At 41.7% G+C, this 15,834-nt stretch overlaps 1 protein-coding gene and 1 long non-coding RNA gene across 2 annotated transcripts; one reads left to right on the forward strand and one right to left on the reverse strand.

Annotated features, from left to right (window-relative positions):
- Nucleotides 1–5,868: 5,868 nt before the first annotated feature.
- On the reverse strand, nt 5,869–8,094 carry LOC310813693. Its single transcript, XR_014554556.1, has 4 exons — nt 7,394–8,094; nt 6,958–7,068; nt 6,428–6,511; nt 5,869–6,274 (listed from the first exon to the last, which is right to left on the reverse strand). It is a non-coding gene; the product is annotated as an uncharacterized lncRNA (long non-coding RNA).
- A 1,389-nt stretch (nt 8,095–9,483) lies between these two features.
- LOC310814627 (D-beta-hydroxybutyrate dehydrogenase, mitochondrial) lies at nt 9,484–12,823 on the forward strand (the record flags this gene model as incomplete). Its single annotated transcript, XM_083684121.1, has 4 exons — nt 9,484–9,847; nt 10,061–10,213; nt 10,354–10,487; nt 10,698–12,823. The coding sequence occupies 4 exons, from the start codon at nt 9,484–9,486 to the stop codon at nt 11,061–11,063; spliced, it is 1,017 nt and encodes a 338-aa protein (XP_083540247.1). The 3' UTR covers nt 11,064–12,823.
- Nucleotides 12,824–15,834: the final 3,011 nt, after the last annotated feature.

Here is a 15,834-nt window from a genome sequence, read left to right on the forward strand (position 1 = left end):
TCTTATCTGTCAGAATGTGAGAAACTAGATTGAGAAGTTGGCTACTTTTTTCCCTCACAATCCGAGTGTGGGAAATCTTCGTTTTGAGGTGTGAGAAGAAGAGGAACCAAAACGGTTGTACTTGCCAACTAAAAAAGTCTGGAAATGTCTCAGGCCTAAGCAAACTTGTGTGAAGGTTTTATAGGGGGAATTCAGTTGATGTGTAAACATGTGTCTCTTCACAAGCCAAGCGAAAAAAGCCCCTGCCAAGGGGCGAATGTTGTCAGGTTGTCAGATATCAGGCACGTTATTGAAGAGGATTTCTTTCTGGTAGAGTGTGATTTCATAATGAAACCGAACCCTGTGTCACTAACCTCTGGCTGTCAAACTCTGCAAACTCTTCAGAGTCAATAAACATAGTATTCCAATCCCCGCCACATGTTTTCTATCTAACTAAGTCTCCTGTTGGTTTTTCCAGTTCACTCTGATACTGACATGATAGCAGTGGGTGAAGATGGGGTCAAGAGATTTAGTAGAAGGATTGTGTGTGTGTGTGTGTGTGTGTGTGTGTGTGTGTGTGTGTGTGTGTGTGTGTGTGTGTGTGTGTGTGTGTGTGTGTGTGTGTGTTTGTTTGTTTGTCTGTGAGTGTGTGTGTTTTCTCACTTTGTTTTGCATGTCACTGAACTTCAACCTCTCTGGTTTAAGATGGCTACCAGGGATGGATTCTGCAGGCTAGAAAAACATTCCTCTAGGGGGTGACATCATTCCGCCGTTGGTCTGGCAGCAGATTCATGATTGGCTGATGGTGCCTGGAAAAGGTAACACACACACACACACCATGCTGCGGTTCAATTACACACACCACTCCAGGTTTCTCAGGTCATTGGTCTTTAACCTGACTCCCAATAAACGAGTTAAGTGTCACATTAAATGCTCTAATTCCTTGGCTTAGCCCAAACGCTCACCTCTTGGACCACATTGGTTCTGAGCCAGTCTCAATGAAGCATTAGCTAGTACACGTTTTGCTGTAACAGAGCCCAACCCAAAGGATCATTGTTTTTAATAGACCAAAACAACATATTTGTGTATTTTGACAAAAATAATCCCTTCAACGCCTTCCCCCATCTGGTGGTCCTTACACTGGTCCTGTAACATCCAGTGTTTGGATTGTTTACTGAAGCTGCCAATGGTTGACTGTTCCGTGGACAGTCCAAGGGAGGCCAGAGATTTATTTCATGCCAGAGAGCAAAAAAAGGCTCAGAAGGACTATTTTTCAAGCCTGGAGGCATCTGTTTGTGTGCACAGCCCATCTCACTGTGGAAACATCTGCCTGCCAGCAAGCCTGAACCACGCACACACATCTACATATCATACACACACACACACACCCACATACATACACACTCACTCACTCACCTCATACTCTGGCTGCATACTGTACACAGTCACTCACTCTCTCGCTCTCACACACTCACACACACACACACACACACACACTGAGAGGCCCTTGTGAGGAAGACCCTTTATCTTCTATCTGTGAAGGGACAAGACCTGAGCTCACACAGACAGGAAAGTCATTTCTCACACACAGCACTGCCAAACACATCTAGGACTGCCAAACAAATGCCTTAACAGGGCGGGAAACGCACGCAACGCTCTGCACTGTCCCTCTTCCAGAAAAACAAGCGGGGCAGCCTGTGCAAACGTCATGTTGGCTTGGAAAGAAAAAACATTCTCCTCTCTTGAAATGTTTTCTCTTCAGGATTGGTCTGGGACCAGGGCCAAGTCTTACAATTAGGCCATGCAGTTCCTGTCCATCTGGTGGGCTGGTTGCGTGTGTACAAGGACCCCCCCCCCCCTAACTCCCTAGTCCCTCCACACACACACACACACACACACACACACAGACACACAGACACAAAGGTCCAGGCGTAGCACCCCCCCCCCCCCACACACACACACACACACACACACACTTTGAACACTCTCTTTCTTCTACACACACATGCTTCACAAACATACACACACACTGTAACCCCCCCCCCTTCCATAGTCCCCTGATGCTGGTGCCTCTCAGCAGTCATGCCAGAGTTGGTATGGAAGCAGCGGTGAGAGACCCTGGGGTGTGCTGGTACAGCTCTGTACAGGCAAGGCCCACCAGCCTAAAGTACTCTCTGTCAATTAGGAATCCTGGAGAACATGAATTACAGGCCTGAGTCTGGGGCACTAGTTGGAGGCTGGAGTCTAAAGGAATGATTTCGTCATCAACATCCAGATGTTTGTCTGAATGTACTATAGTCTGTGGCAGAGGGAGAGGAAAGTATTGCCCCACTTGTAAGGGAGAGACTAACTGTAGTGTGCTGTATTTTATGCTGTAGTGGAAGTCAGTGTATTCATTCTGAACCTTTATTCTATCCTCATTGGCCACTCTCTCAAGATCCACTATGCATAATGTTATTCATTTGATATTGTTAACCTCACCAAAAGATCTCTCGATCTCTCGATTTCTTACATTTCCTGTATATTCCTATAATGACTGGATAGTGACCAAGGCCAGTGTTCACAAAGCATCTCTGAGTAGCAATGCTAGCAGACATCAGGTCCCCATCTGTTCATATATTCATATTCATTATGACAAAACTGATCTTAGATCAGCACTGCCACTCAGGGTTGTTTTGTGAATACGGGCACAGGTCACTCTTGGGTCATTGTAGGAGTAGCATATATTCAAGGAATCTGTTTGACAGTCTTTTCTAGTTTATTTTTTCTTTTCTTAGAATCTATAAAGAGGGCTTAGAGGGGTACACAGCCCCAGTGGCGCCATACATGGCACCCAATGCTACGTCCTTTTAGCCATCCCATACTGTGAACTGACAGACCACTTATTTGAGTTGATATGAGAGATACATTTTTACAGTATGCAATACATTGAGAATTGTCCAGATTCCAAATGTGCATCGTGACCCAACCAGAGCTCCCCTTTACCTCTGCTTGAGCAGCTGCTCTAGTCAAGGCTAATTGTTTTCAGGGAGATGGGGCGTCAGTTTCCTGGTGTTCCCCCCTTTTTTCCCTCCTCCTGTCATCCTGACTTGCACCTGTCGTGTTTGCTACTCTGGTTCGGGGGGCCCAGTGATGGGGTCTGATCTGATCTGATCCAGGGTATATCCCAGCAGGCTGTAGGCCAGTCCCCACTGGGCAACAGCTGGAGGAGCAGCGCCTGATCCGAGCCGGGACCAGGTAGAGAGACACGGGGGGCCATCTTAATTGGCCCTGACTAACCTAATGGGGAAGAGGTGGATTCATTTGTGAGAGTTGGCTGTGAGGTATGTTGCTGAGAGTCTGCTACCACACTGTCAGTGGTACAGAGTAGTTTATTTTTCGGGTTGCTATGTGACATTTCAGGATTTCTAGAGTGTGTGTATAGATTCGATTTAGCTGTGGAATTTGTAATGTAAATATGTGACAGGCTGGTTGTACGAGTTTTGAGAGAGAACATTTCCATGACTAGTCTCCTGATTGGTTAGGATATGTCACATATGTTGATATTCTTCTTTGCGGAGCAAATGTCCATAGTTAATATTGGAAGTGTAGCTGACTGGGCAGAGCCAAAAAGTGGAAAGTTGTTGACTGTAAATCTTCAGATTTAAATCCAATTGAACATGAATTTCATTTCCTGATAATAAGATTTTAGGCAAAAAGCGTAATAACAAACAACAACTGAAGATGGCTGCAGTACAGGCCTGACACTGGTTAAGGCCACAACATGTTATTGGCCCGGGCGGTGATTTGAAACAATCCCTTATAATACAGGTTGGAAATCCAGCTAATGAGGAAGAGAGGACAGACATGCACTTCTGGTACCAAGGGTCGGAGCCAACTTCTCCTCTCTATACTATAGATTAGATTAGATTAGATTAGATTCAACTTTATTGTCATTGTGCAGAGTACAAGTACAGAGACAACGAAATGCAGTTAGCGTCTAACCAGAAGTGCAAAATAGCAGAAAGTGCAATGAACAGTATTTACAGGTAGTGCAATATATGATCAGTAGTAGTGCAGTATAATATAGCAGTGCAGTATAGCAGTATATGAGTAACAGTAGCATTATAGCAGAATAAATAGTTACAGTATGAACAGTGTAGCAGCATATGAGCTGTATGGGTAATGCAGTCTAGCAGTATATATGTATTAACAGTAGCATGAGGTAGATAGCAGAATAAATATAAATATGGAATGCCGTATAAACAGTATAAACAGGTATGTACAGTATGTGCAGTAGTATTAAAGAAAATATAAGGATATGTGCATTATGTGCAGTATGAACAGTATGGACAGGTATGTACAGAAGAGCAGTGGTATGAGTAAGAGCAGGGGAGGGGAGTAATAGTGCAATAGTGCAATTGTCCGGGGGGGGGGGTTGGGGTTGCAGGGGTAGTAGGTTGTCAGGTCGGTGCAGTGTTCAAGTTCAGTAGGGTGACAGCCGCAGGGAAGAAGCTGCCTCTGAACCTACTGGTTCAGGTGCGGAGAGACCTGTAGCGCCTCCCGGAGGGGAGTGGGGTGAAAAGTCTATGGTTGGGGTGAGAAATGTCCTTGACGATGCTGCGTGCCTTACGCAAGCATCGTTTGCTCTGGACAGCCTCGATGGAGGGGAGTGAGGAACCGGTGATGCGTTGGGCGGTTTTCACCACCCTCTGCAGTGCTTTCCGGTCCGATGCCGAGCAGTTGCCATACCATACTGTGACACAGTTGGTAAGGATACTCTCGATGGTGCAGCGGCTATAGCTCTTAGCTCCACAAATGAAATAACACCAACAAAAAATGCTTCACCTTATTGAGTACCCAGACATACATGTGCAGTTTGCTGTCAGGATAGTTGTTGATTTTGTTTACTACAGCCCACGTCAACTCCAGCCCAGAGTGGGGTATTTTGAGACCCACATGGGCGCGCATCTTACTCAGGCGGCATAGGGTGAGACGGCCAATGGGAATCCATAAGACCACGTCGCTCACTTTGCGGAAAGCTGCAGGGTCGTGCCGTTAACACCCAGCAAAAATACCCAAAACTTATTCTCACTGTTCTCTTAAACCTGACACTGTTGTTTTGGGTGTTGCTAAGAACATTTCGATTTGAATTACATCATACACCGACGGCAAACTGCCGCCACAGATGCAATAAATATGACCTGACAGACGATTACTTTAGCTGGCATTACTAGCCAACTAGCACCCGCTGGTTGATGTTGAAGTGAAGCAGTTGATTGGCGAAGATCATACGTAAATATATCAAGCACGACATTCATATGGGAATACAAATGTACAAAAGTGTCGCCAATTCGTGATTTCAGGCTACTTTGACAGGGCTGTTATGGAAGTGCCCCAGTGTTTTCCTCAATCTTCCGGATATTCGACGAAGTGCCTGGAACTGAACGAATGGCCGTCTCACTCTATTGCATTACAAGCATTACATTGTTAACACTGAAAGCGGTCTATAGTGCCATTAATTGCGAAAAAAGAGTGCATACACACACGCGCGCGCACACAGACAATTGATGTATTTGTACTACTTATCTCAATTAGTAGTACATTTGTTTGTTATACCAGTACCAATGAACATACTCACTTTCTTATTGTGGAGAGTGGAGACCTTCAACAAATAGTATCTCACAGGGTCACAGTGAAATCAATGCATTATAATTATTTCAAAATGTGTTTTTTAAATTGCAAGAAAAAATTATTTCATATGATGCAAGAAACAATATCGGATATAGCTTCCTTCATTGATTTTGCCCACCTGTTTGTCACAGACGGTGCTTGTGTTTGTGCATTAGTAATTCAGAGTCAGAAGCTAAAAGATTTTTTATTTAAGCAAATGTATTGATTAAAGCGTAAGCATATTTAATGTAATTTGTAGAGCATGTCTGTACTATATGTGATTGTGGTTGTAAGAAAAGAAACAATCAACAAAGGACAATTACACCCATGACCACAGACAGGGCTGTGCTGACCACAGCCATTTCCTGATGTCTGCTAGCATTGCTACTCTGAGATGCTTTGTGAACACTGGTGCTGGTCACTATCCGGTCATTATAGGAATGTACAGGAAATGTTAGAAATCGAGAGATCTAGAGATCGAGAGATCTTTTGGTGATGTCAACAATATCAAATGAATAACATTGTGCATAGTGGATCTTGAGAGACACCCAATGCAACCAGTTTGAATGTCTTCTTGCGTTCAGGATAAGGCTGTATGCCTTCCTAATGGACTCTTGCATTTCTTGGATCGTATTGTCTCTCTCTGAAAGAAATATTCACATAAAAAGAACATTTTTATTTTTCAATTGGACTTTGAACACATTGTTTTAAATAGGATAAACTAGGAGTGTGTGTATATCACATGTAGCCTATGTGACATAAGGTTTTACATTGTGCAGAAGCTTCTATACTGTACCTGCTTCACATCCTTGTGGTGAATACAGTCAAAGAAGGGTTCAGGCCATTGGGAATTGCTACAAACAACACAATTTATGTATGCCTGTAGAGACAAAAACCAGACAATCTCACTCCAGACTTTTTTTTGGCCAAAGCACAGAGCAAGTCAGAGCAAGTCTTTTTTTTTGCCACAGAAATTTACCCTCAAACCAGCTTGACTACTTGTGAATGAAACTATACATTGAATTGTGAGGCATTTATTTAGTTTGGAAATGTACTCAAAAACTAGCATAGATTTTTAGGTTAAATGAAATGAAATTAGTGCTTACCCGCAGCTGAGCAAACTTAATAGTGCAGATAAATGCTTCTAAAACTGACTCCAAACCAAAATATGGCTTTTGTAACATACAAGTAGCAGTCGTCCCAGACTAGCCTTGCCTGCACAGTACACATCGCACACCTATCCCCAAACCCCGCCATTGGTTTCACAAATTAGAAATCATCACAGTAAGATACTGTATGTCACACATATTAATGACAACTACTCACCCTATTTTGTTTAATTTTACAGTCACTGCGATGTTTATGTTCACTTTTACTACCAGCCATGGTACAGGTTGTTGCTTTCAAGAAAAAGTTGATGTAAACCCTATGGTTGATCTATAGACAAGAAAGCAAGTATGTTTACCAATATAGTGACTCTCAACACAGTAGTGCATTTGGGTAATGGCTTAGTGGGGGGAATAAACATTTAAACCACCTATTAAAATGGGGTATGCATGTAGTGTAAGACTGTATGCATTAACATGCTGTAAGGAGCTTTGACCTCTTTTACATTGTTACAGCAAATCATGCTCCACACCACCTGTATACACATGCACTAATGATGAATCTCTGAATCTGAATACTAAATAAGTAATTTCATTCCTAATCAATTAATCTGAAAATAAAGATACTTTAGAGAAAATGAATTGTCAAAGATTACCACTGGCGTTCCGATGGTCTTGATGAAATCCATGTGCTTATTCTGTGACTTGTACTGCTCATTTGCATGTTGGATAGCCATATCAATATATTTCCTTTCAACCGTCCTCAACCTATCATAGTTGGTCAGGCTCTCAACTGTTAACAGCAAGGTTGCAGAAAGGATCAACAGGAGGCGATTCATCTTCCTCAAGACACTGGAAGGGCCTTCTGAGAGGTGTGGTAACTAACCAGAAAGCTGAAGATAAATTCACCGCTGTTTCAATGCTCATCAAAGGTCACTTCAGTCGGTAGTAAGTGGCTTTTGTATGCTGATGCCGCATTTTATGGTTATATAATAAATATTAAATGGGCGTGTTTGTTTTCCTGTTTGTTTTCTTTTGGCTATTTTCCCAACTTTCACTGTGAGGAATTCTGCAATGCCTGATGGGAGATGGAGAAACTGAAACGGATCAGAAGGTTTACTGTATATTTTCTGCACATGTCAGCGAAATATATACTTAGTCATGACCATATAAATGGCTTAATGTATCCTAGACAAGTGTGCCATGAAATTAGTTTCATATTGCGATTGAGTGTCTAGTTAATCTTTATGAAACGTTTGGAAAAGTGGACCACTTGGAAGTTAGATTACCATTCAAAAACACTTTTCTCACTTATTGAACATAGAAACCACATGAATTTACTCCTGGAGTGGATAATTCATTTTAACAGTAGTCCCAAATGGACATCCACGGGCGCGATGTGACACTATAAATAACTCGTTGTGAAACCCCCTGCCGGTGTGTCCCCCTCCTTCCCTGACTTTTCCTAAATGTCTGTTTTTAACATAATAGCGTTGTTACGATTTTAAAATCAAATTTTTACAAAGATAGGCACTCTCATATGTGTGATAAAGAGATACAGACTCTGAATGCAAGTTTTCATTCAGCTTTTGAGCCGCACAAATAATATTTTACATGAAAGCATATGCAAAGCATACATGTGTGATTACAGTCCTTAACGACAAATGTAATGCAATATTTACACAACATTAGGATTTCAAATGACTGTACCTTCACCAGAAATTAATATTTTTCTTAAATTAGAATCTTATGAGCATTTTGCATCCATTGAACTTCGTACGAGACTCTTTCGGAGGAGCAGAATTTACGTGTTTACACACCTGTGATTTGCCATTTTTCAGAGAAAACTTATGATGGTGTAATTATAACAACCGGCCATCAGAAGGTGCTAGACGTGCTTAGTATGATCTCTTCTTCAAGACAGTATACTGTATTTCCTTTTGTGAATTGATCGCGTACAGACATTTTACCAGGTGTTTAAAGACATCGTTGCATATATGCCCCATGGTTTATAACGCAGAAGATACCTTCGTTTGAAAAAGTAAGGACAAGTTAAGGTACACATTTAAGGTTATTTGTCATCTAAGGGTGCAATTAAAGGGGTTATACCCCCTTTAAAAGGGGGGTTTTGTAAGGGTTTTTAAAACACAGAAGGTACCTTAATATAATAAATCAATACAAAAGGGATTGTTTAATGGGTTTTGCAGAGAGTTTTACTATCTTAAAAACCCCATGGTTTATAATACAGAAGGTTTTAACAATTAAGGACAAAGTACACATTCAAGAGGTCAAGTCAGGTTGTTAGGACTACCTAGTGAATTTCAACATATTTAATTGTTAACAACCACACGTGTATGTATAATGTATGTTTGTAGTTTGTTAACATTAATTAGGAATGGCAAACGAAATCTCATTGGTTGAAGTGCAGAGTTTTTCCCACCTCAAAACCACTCGAATGCATTCATGTTGTAGTTATGACTTCTTCAACTAGGTGCTAGGCCAAGAACCAGACGAACATACCATTATTCACGCCCGCTGTGACAGAGAAATGCCCTGAGTCCCATGTGATTCGAGCCTTTTGAACCCAATTTGGGTGCTGCTTACGCATGACTCGCATTATTTACCCCACAACCAACTCTTCTGTTGTCTTTCAGGGATAAATACCTCTAACTTCTCGACAACAACCCTGACGATGTTGGGCCTTCTCCAGGGAGTCATTAGTTTGGCCCTTTTCAGTGTTGCTGCCATGGCCACAGCCGCCCAAACGTTCTTCCTCGTAAGCCGAACCATTGGTGTCGCCTTAGTTTTCACCATCGCTCTCCTACTCCTCCCTCGCCTTTCGCGCCTGCGCCGGAGCCACAAGCGGAGGGGACCAGGACGCGCGGTGCTGATAACGGGCTGTGACAGCGGATTCGGACACCAATTGGCCCGGCGGTTGGACACACAGGGGTTTGTGGTCTTCGCCGGTTGTCTGTCTCCAGATGGAGATGGTGCGCGGACCCTGGAGAGAGAGAGCTCGGGTAACATGAAGATACTTAAGCTGGACATCACCAACGATGAAGATGTGCAACAAGCAAGTCATGTAGTTGAGTCTAACCTGCCAGCGAAAGGTGAGCTTTGCATCGGCTTCTAAAACCACGGTCTGTAAGTGTAGTCTTGTTAGTCATTTCAAAAAGGAAACACTTGATTCTGAAGAATATGACTTTATGTATGTATCTACATTATTTTGGTCGGTGGCACTTTGATGGTATGCAAGAATTACAGAATTGGCTTTAAATAATTAATGAATTACAAATGTTTAATGAAAGCTCATTGTTTTGAAGGGCTTTGGGCTGTTGTGAATAACGCTGGAATCTCCGACTGGTCAGAGACAGAATGGAACACTATTGATGATTATCGCAACATGGCTGAAATCAACTTGTTTGGTAGCATCAGGACCTCAATTGCATTTCTCCCATTGGTTCGTGCCTCTAAAGGTAAGGGTATCTTATAACCTCTGTTCTACTCTCAATAAGAAATGATAGCCAACAATCACTCAAGCCTCCAAAGCAAAGGTAATAGACATTAAAAACTCTCATTGTGACGTTCTGCTGTGTATGTTTATTGGTTTTCACAGGACGAATGGTGTATGTCTCAAGCATCTTTGCGTTCTTCAACTGCCTGAACATGGGAGCCTACAGTGTTTGTAAAAGGGGACTGGAGGCATTTGCAGACTGTTTACGGGTTGAAATGGCCAGTTTTGGTGTCAAGGTAAAGTTGTGCCTTGGTGAATGATATACTGTATTAGTGCTACTTTGTTAATCTCTGCAGAGCTGTTGTTGCTGTGTGTGTGTGTGTGTGTGTGTGTGTGTGTGTGTGTGTGTGTGTGTGTGTGTGTGTGTGTGTGTGTGTGTGTGTGTGTGTGTGTGTGTGTGTGTGTGTGTTGGCCACAAACATTAAACATTAAATTGATTATTTCAGGTTAGCATCATTCAACCGGGAAATTTTGGTCCTGCTACAAATATTCTGAGGAAGAAAACAGGGGCGGACATCTGGGAGAAACTGGACGGTAAACGTAAACAAATATTCAACAGACAGTACACTGACCTGGCATGCGAGTACTTCGCGTCAACATGCGAGACAGGGTTAAAGGACAGCAACATGGTCATTGATGCCATGGTGGACGCCCTCACAGCTGGACGCCCTAAAGACAGATACCTGCTTGTCTCTAAGTTTGACATGTTTTTCTTTTATTTATTTCCCTATCTGCCCACCTTCATCACTGATGGGATTTTTTTGCTCAGTCCCATGTACAGCAAAAGAAAAGCAATGCTTTATTCCAAATAGAGAACACAGAGAAAGTGTTGTTGACCCAACAATGTACAATATGGCTTTGTGTAATGTTTACCACTTTTATATTGTGCTTACGTCAGTAAGGAGCCTCTGAATCATCCTTTGTTCTATAGGATTCAAATCAAACTTGTACACTAACTATTCTACATTCCCTCTGGCAATCTAAGACTTTAGTTTAACACTCACTTCAGTGGTAATAAAAAAGATTTAAAAAAGCTCAATATATGGCGATTGAACAGTCAGGCTTGTGCAGATTCTGCCATGAGGAAACAGAATCAATAGATCTATATTGGTACTGTCCATCGGTGACTCATTTTTGGATTCAGGTCAAGGAATGGTTGTAATATCAATGTGCCAATAGACCTGCATTTTATATTGTTGGGGGATCTGAGGGACCAGGCCTATTCATTGGGAAATGATTATACTCTTAGATAAAATATTAATTTTTAGGGAAATTTCAGCAGAAATAATACAAATAGAGAGGTTCAAGACCTTCGTAAAACATCACAGTAAAATAGAAGGATGGACTTTCAAAAGGAAATCGTAAAATGTTAATATACTGGGAAAGATGGGAAAAGATGGGCTAACCTGTGGATATTTGCAAGTGGAAGGTTGGAATTGAAATTTGAATAAATAATTGATTAACCGATTCACTTATAAACCCAATACAGGCAATGATGGGAAGTTATCCAGTACAGTAAGTGTCTACTGTACATGTGTATGTGTGTAAGTATTATATGTACCTTACCATGGAATGATAAATAGCTGTACATTTTTAATCATTATTTTTATTTGCATGTCCTCCAATTAAGAGAGGGTTGGGGCAGGGGAAAACATAAAAAGAGACTACAATTGATGAAAGCAATGCTACAGTATCTGAACTTATTTGTTTTATTGAAGGTTTATTCTTGTCTGAAAACCCATTGAAGGTCTAATGAAAATGCATGCGAGTCATGGTGTTCTGTTCTACATCCTTGCCCCACTGTTATTAGCAGTGTCATTGTTTATGGAATAGACTTAAGAAAATGATAAAGACAACGTGATAACAAAAAAGTGGGTTTGCTGCAGATCTGCTGATCTGTGCAGCACGACTGCAATGTAGGCGGCCTAGAGTAACCCAACATAGTCTCCAAATCATTATGTTCTGGGGGATCGTTTCTGCAGACCATGGAAACACGGTCTAGGGATCGTATTATCTGGCTATACGAGCGTTTGACCACCTGTTTTGACGTAAGATACGTGGAAAAACTTAAGATGCATTGTGTAAGAGTTACGTGAATTATAACTTCCGTGGCGGTTAGGCAGTATTAGGCATTCACTTTGATTGGTTAAGTTTAGCCATTAACTTCAACTGGTTAAGGTTAGGCATTCACTTTGAGTGGTTAAGGTAGGAAGGCATTATCAAATATTAGCATAAGCAACAACAATTGCCAACAAAAAAAATGGTTTGCCCAGCATGATTCGAAATAGCAATGTTCAGGTTACAAGTCAGGTGGTTTCTACCTTCGCCACCCGGTTATGCGACGTTCTGCCTTCTGTATTTACCTGCCAGTATAGCTAGATAATAAGACCACACAGATCGTATTCTTTGGCCTGCAGAAACGATCCCCCAGAATGTAATAATTTGAAGACCATAGTATAGGCAGCCTAGAACAACCACAGTGTCTGACTGATGGGGTAAATATGTTGAGAAAATCCCTTGTTGACCCAATTTCAATTTTCGATGTCTGCTGCTCTTAGTTCCCAGAACATTGGAATAAACAACTGAATAAAAGTGTCTCTGTAACTCTTTGGCAGGACTACACATCACAAGAGCATGATTCCAAATCACCTCGGCTACATCTCCTTAATCTAGTTACAGTGCCGAGAATGGGTGTGTGAACACCTACACAGCTTTCACATTTTGTTATGTTGGAGCCTATCATTTAAATGCATTTTATTTTTTAAACTAATCTACTCAGTTTACTCCACACATTCAAAGTCAAACAAAAATGATAGAAAATGTATAGAAATAGCTAAAAATGAATAACCAAAATGTGTGAATAAGTATGTGAACCCTTGGCAATGGCAAAAACTAAAGTAGTACAAAGCACTCAAATTACTATTAAGTTACACAATAGTTGGATTGAGTTCATCTGTGTGCAACAATGGTGGTTCACATTATTTTTAAATAAACATCAATCTCTCTGAACGGTTCCTGTCTATCATTAAAAAGCAGATAATGCATACTAGATCAGCCCATTCCTCCAAATTCCTCCAGAGAATAATAAACCATGTTGTTGTGCAGCCGTGAGGCCAATGGCGACTTTGAAAGAGCCACAGACCTCAAATATTAAGATGGGAGAAAATTATCCATGGGTCAACAACATCTTAGTCACTCCTCAAAACTGGCCTGCATAACAGAGGCCAGATTAAAACCATTACTGAAAAAGAAAGTCTTGCCTTTCCTGCATTTAGTTTGTCACACATCATTTCAGTGATACTGCTTGTGTAGCTGTAAAAAATGAATTTGTTTGTCTAAAAGCAAAGAGGCAAATCTAACAAAGTGCATCACCCAGTCAGCATCATCCCTTGCTTCAAGCATGATGATAGCTGTATCAAAGTGTGTCTGAAATATTAGTGCTATTTACAAGGCCACAATTTTTCAGTGCATCTGACCTGCTCATTGTCATAAACACGCCTCTATTACCGCTACTCCACCCACCGGAGCACAGGCGAGACAGCACACGACACAAATTGCCAAAACGCCTGCATTTGGACTTGCGTTAATTTTGCGCCATTTCGCCATTTCGTGTAAAATTGCAACACAAGGTGCTTAACAATATAATGAAAATACAACAATACAATGAAAATACAACAATACAGTGAAAATAAATGGTAATATAAGGAAATGATAGTATAGCAAATAAGAAACATGGTAGAACAGAGAGACCAATGTAGCACAGTAGAAGAGGGTAAAATAAGATGGATTAAGAGAAAGCTAAGATAAAAAGGTATGTCTTAAGGTTTATTTTAAAGGTGTTTCCAGGTTGTGACGCCCTCAGCTCCTCTGGCAGGCTGTTCCAGAGGCGAGGACCATAGAAACTAAATGCCGCTTCCCCATAGTTCTTTGTCCCAGGGAACAACTAAAAGGCCAGTGCCAGAGGACCTGAGTGATCTAGAGGGAGCATACAGTGCCTATAGAAAGTCATCATACCCCTGTGAAATCTTTACCTTTTGTCACATTACACCCTGGAAATTAAAATAAATCAAATCTAACTTTTTTGAGCTGTATGTACACATTATAACCCTCATCATCAAAGTGAAAATTTAAAATTTAAAATTTCTGGACAATTATTAAAAATTAATCAGTGAAATACCTGGTTTGGTTAAGTGATCAGCCCCTTAGAGTATACCATTATAAACTTGCTCAGGTGCAACCAATCAACTTCCAGATCAAACACCAGGCTAATTGCCCCCCACCTGACATCAATTGTAGTGGTTTTGATTACTTCAGAATAAAACCAGCTGTTTGAGGATTCCACTACTAGAAGCGCATGGTTCTGCAAAGAATTCACCATGGTTGGAAAAGTACTTTCAAACGGCCTCCGGGATAAAGTTGTAGGAAGGCACAAGTTAGGTGAAGGCTACAAAAAGATTTCGAAGGCTTTAGCTATCCCTCTGAGTACCGTTCAGAGCATCATTAAGAAGTGGAAGGCGTATGGCACCACCAACACCTTGCCTAGATCAGGCCGTCCGTCCAAACTGGATGACCGAGCCAGGAGGACATTGATCAGAGAAGCTACCAAGAGGCCAAAGGCAACTTTGAAGGACTTACAAGTCTTTATGGCTGGGACTGGTCTGTCTGTGCATGTGACAACAATCTCACAAGCTTTACACGAAGCTGGCCTGCATGGCAGGGTAGCAAGAAAGAAGCCTTTTCTGAAAAAGTGCCACAGTCAGTCTCGTCTGTGCTATGCAAAAACACACCTGGAAGAATCTGTTGCCATGTGGAAAAAGGTTTTATGGTCAGACGAGACTAAGATTGATCTTTTTGGACTGAACTCCAAGCGCTATGTTTGGCGAAAACTAAACACAGCACACCACCCAAAACACACCATACCTACTGTGAAGCATGGTGGTGGCAACATTATGTTGTGGGGATCTTTCTCTTCAGCGAGGACTGGACAATTGGTCAGGATTGAAGGGAAAATGGATGCTGCCAAGTACACCCAAATTCTTGAGGACAACCTGTGTCCTGCTAGACAGCTGAAGATGGGCAGGTCATTCACCTTCCAACACGACAACGATCCTAAACATACCACCAAGAGAACAACGCAGTGGCTTAAGGATAGAAAGGTGAATGTCCTTGAGTGGCCAAGTCAGAGCCCTGACTTAAATCCGATAGAAAATCTGTGGATGGACTTGAAGAGAGCAGTCCATTGCCGCTCACCATGGAATTTGACTGAACTCGAACAATTCTGCAAGGAAGAATGGGCAAAAATCCAATCTAGGTGTGCAAAGCTAGTAGAGACACATCCAAACAGATTGATGGCTGTAATTGCAGCAAAAGGTGGCTCTACAAAGTATTAAATCAGGGGATTGATGACTTTTCCAAACCTGTTATTCTTGTTTTTCATTTTTTATAGAGGTACAGCTAGAGTTGTACCGGGAAATGTTTGGCAGGTAAATGTTTGGCAGGTTGTGTGCGTGCCTATGTGCGTGCGTGGCCGAACAAACGCCTTGGGGCCTCGGTCAGAAGGACAGAATGCCTACAGTACAGTAT

The sequence above is a fragment of the Argentina silus genome (genome assembly GCF_951799395.1).
Source record: "Argentina silus genome assembly, chromosome: 13".
Taxonomy (NCBI): Eukaryota; Metazoa; Chordata; class Actinopteri; order Argentiniformes; family Argentinidae; genus Argentina; species Argentina silus.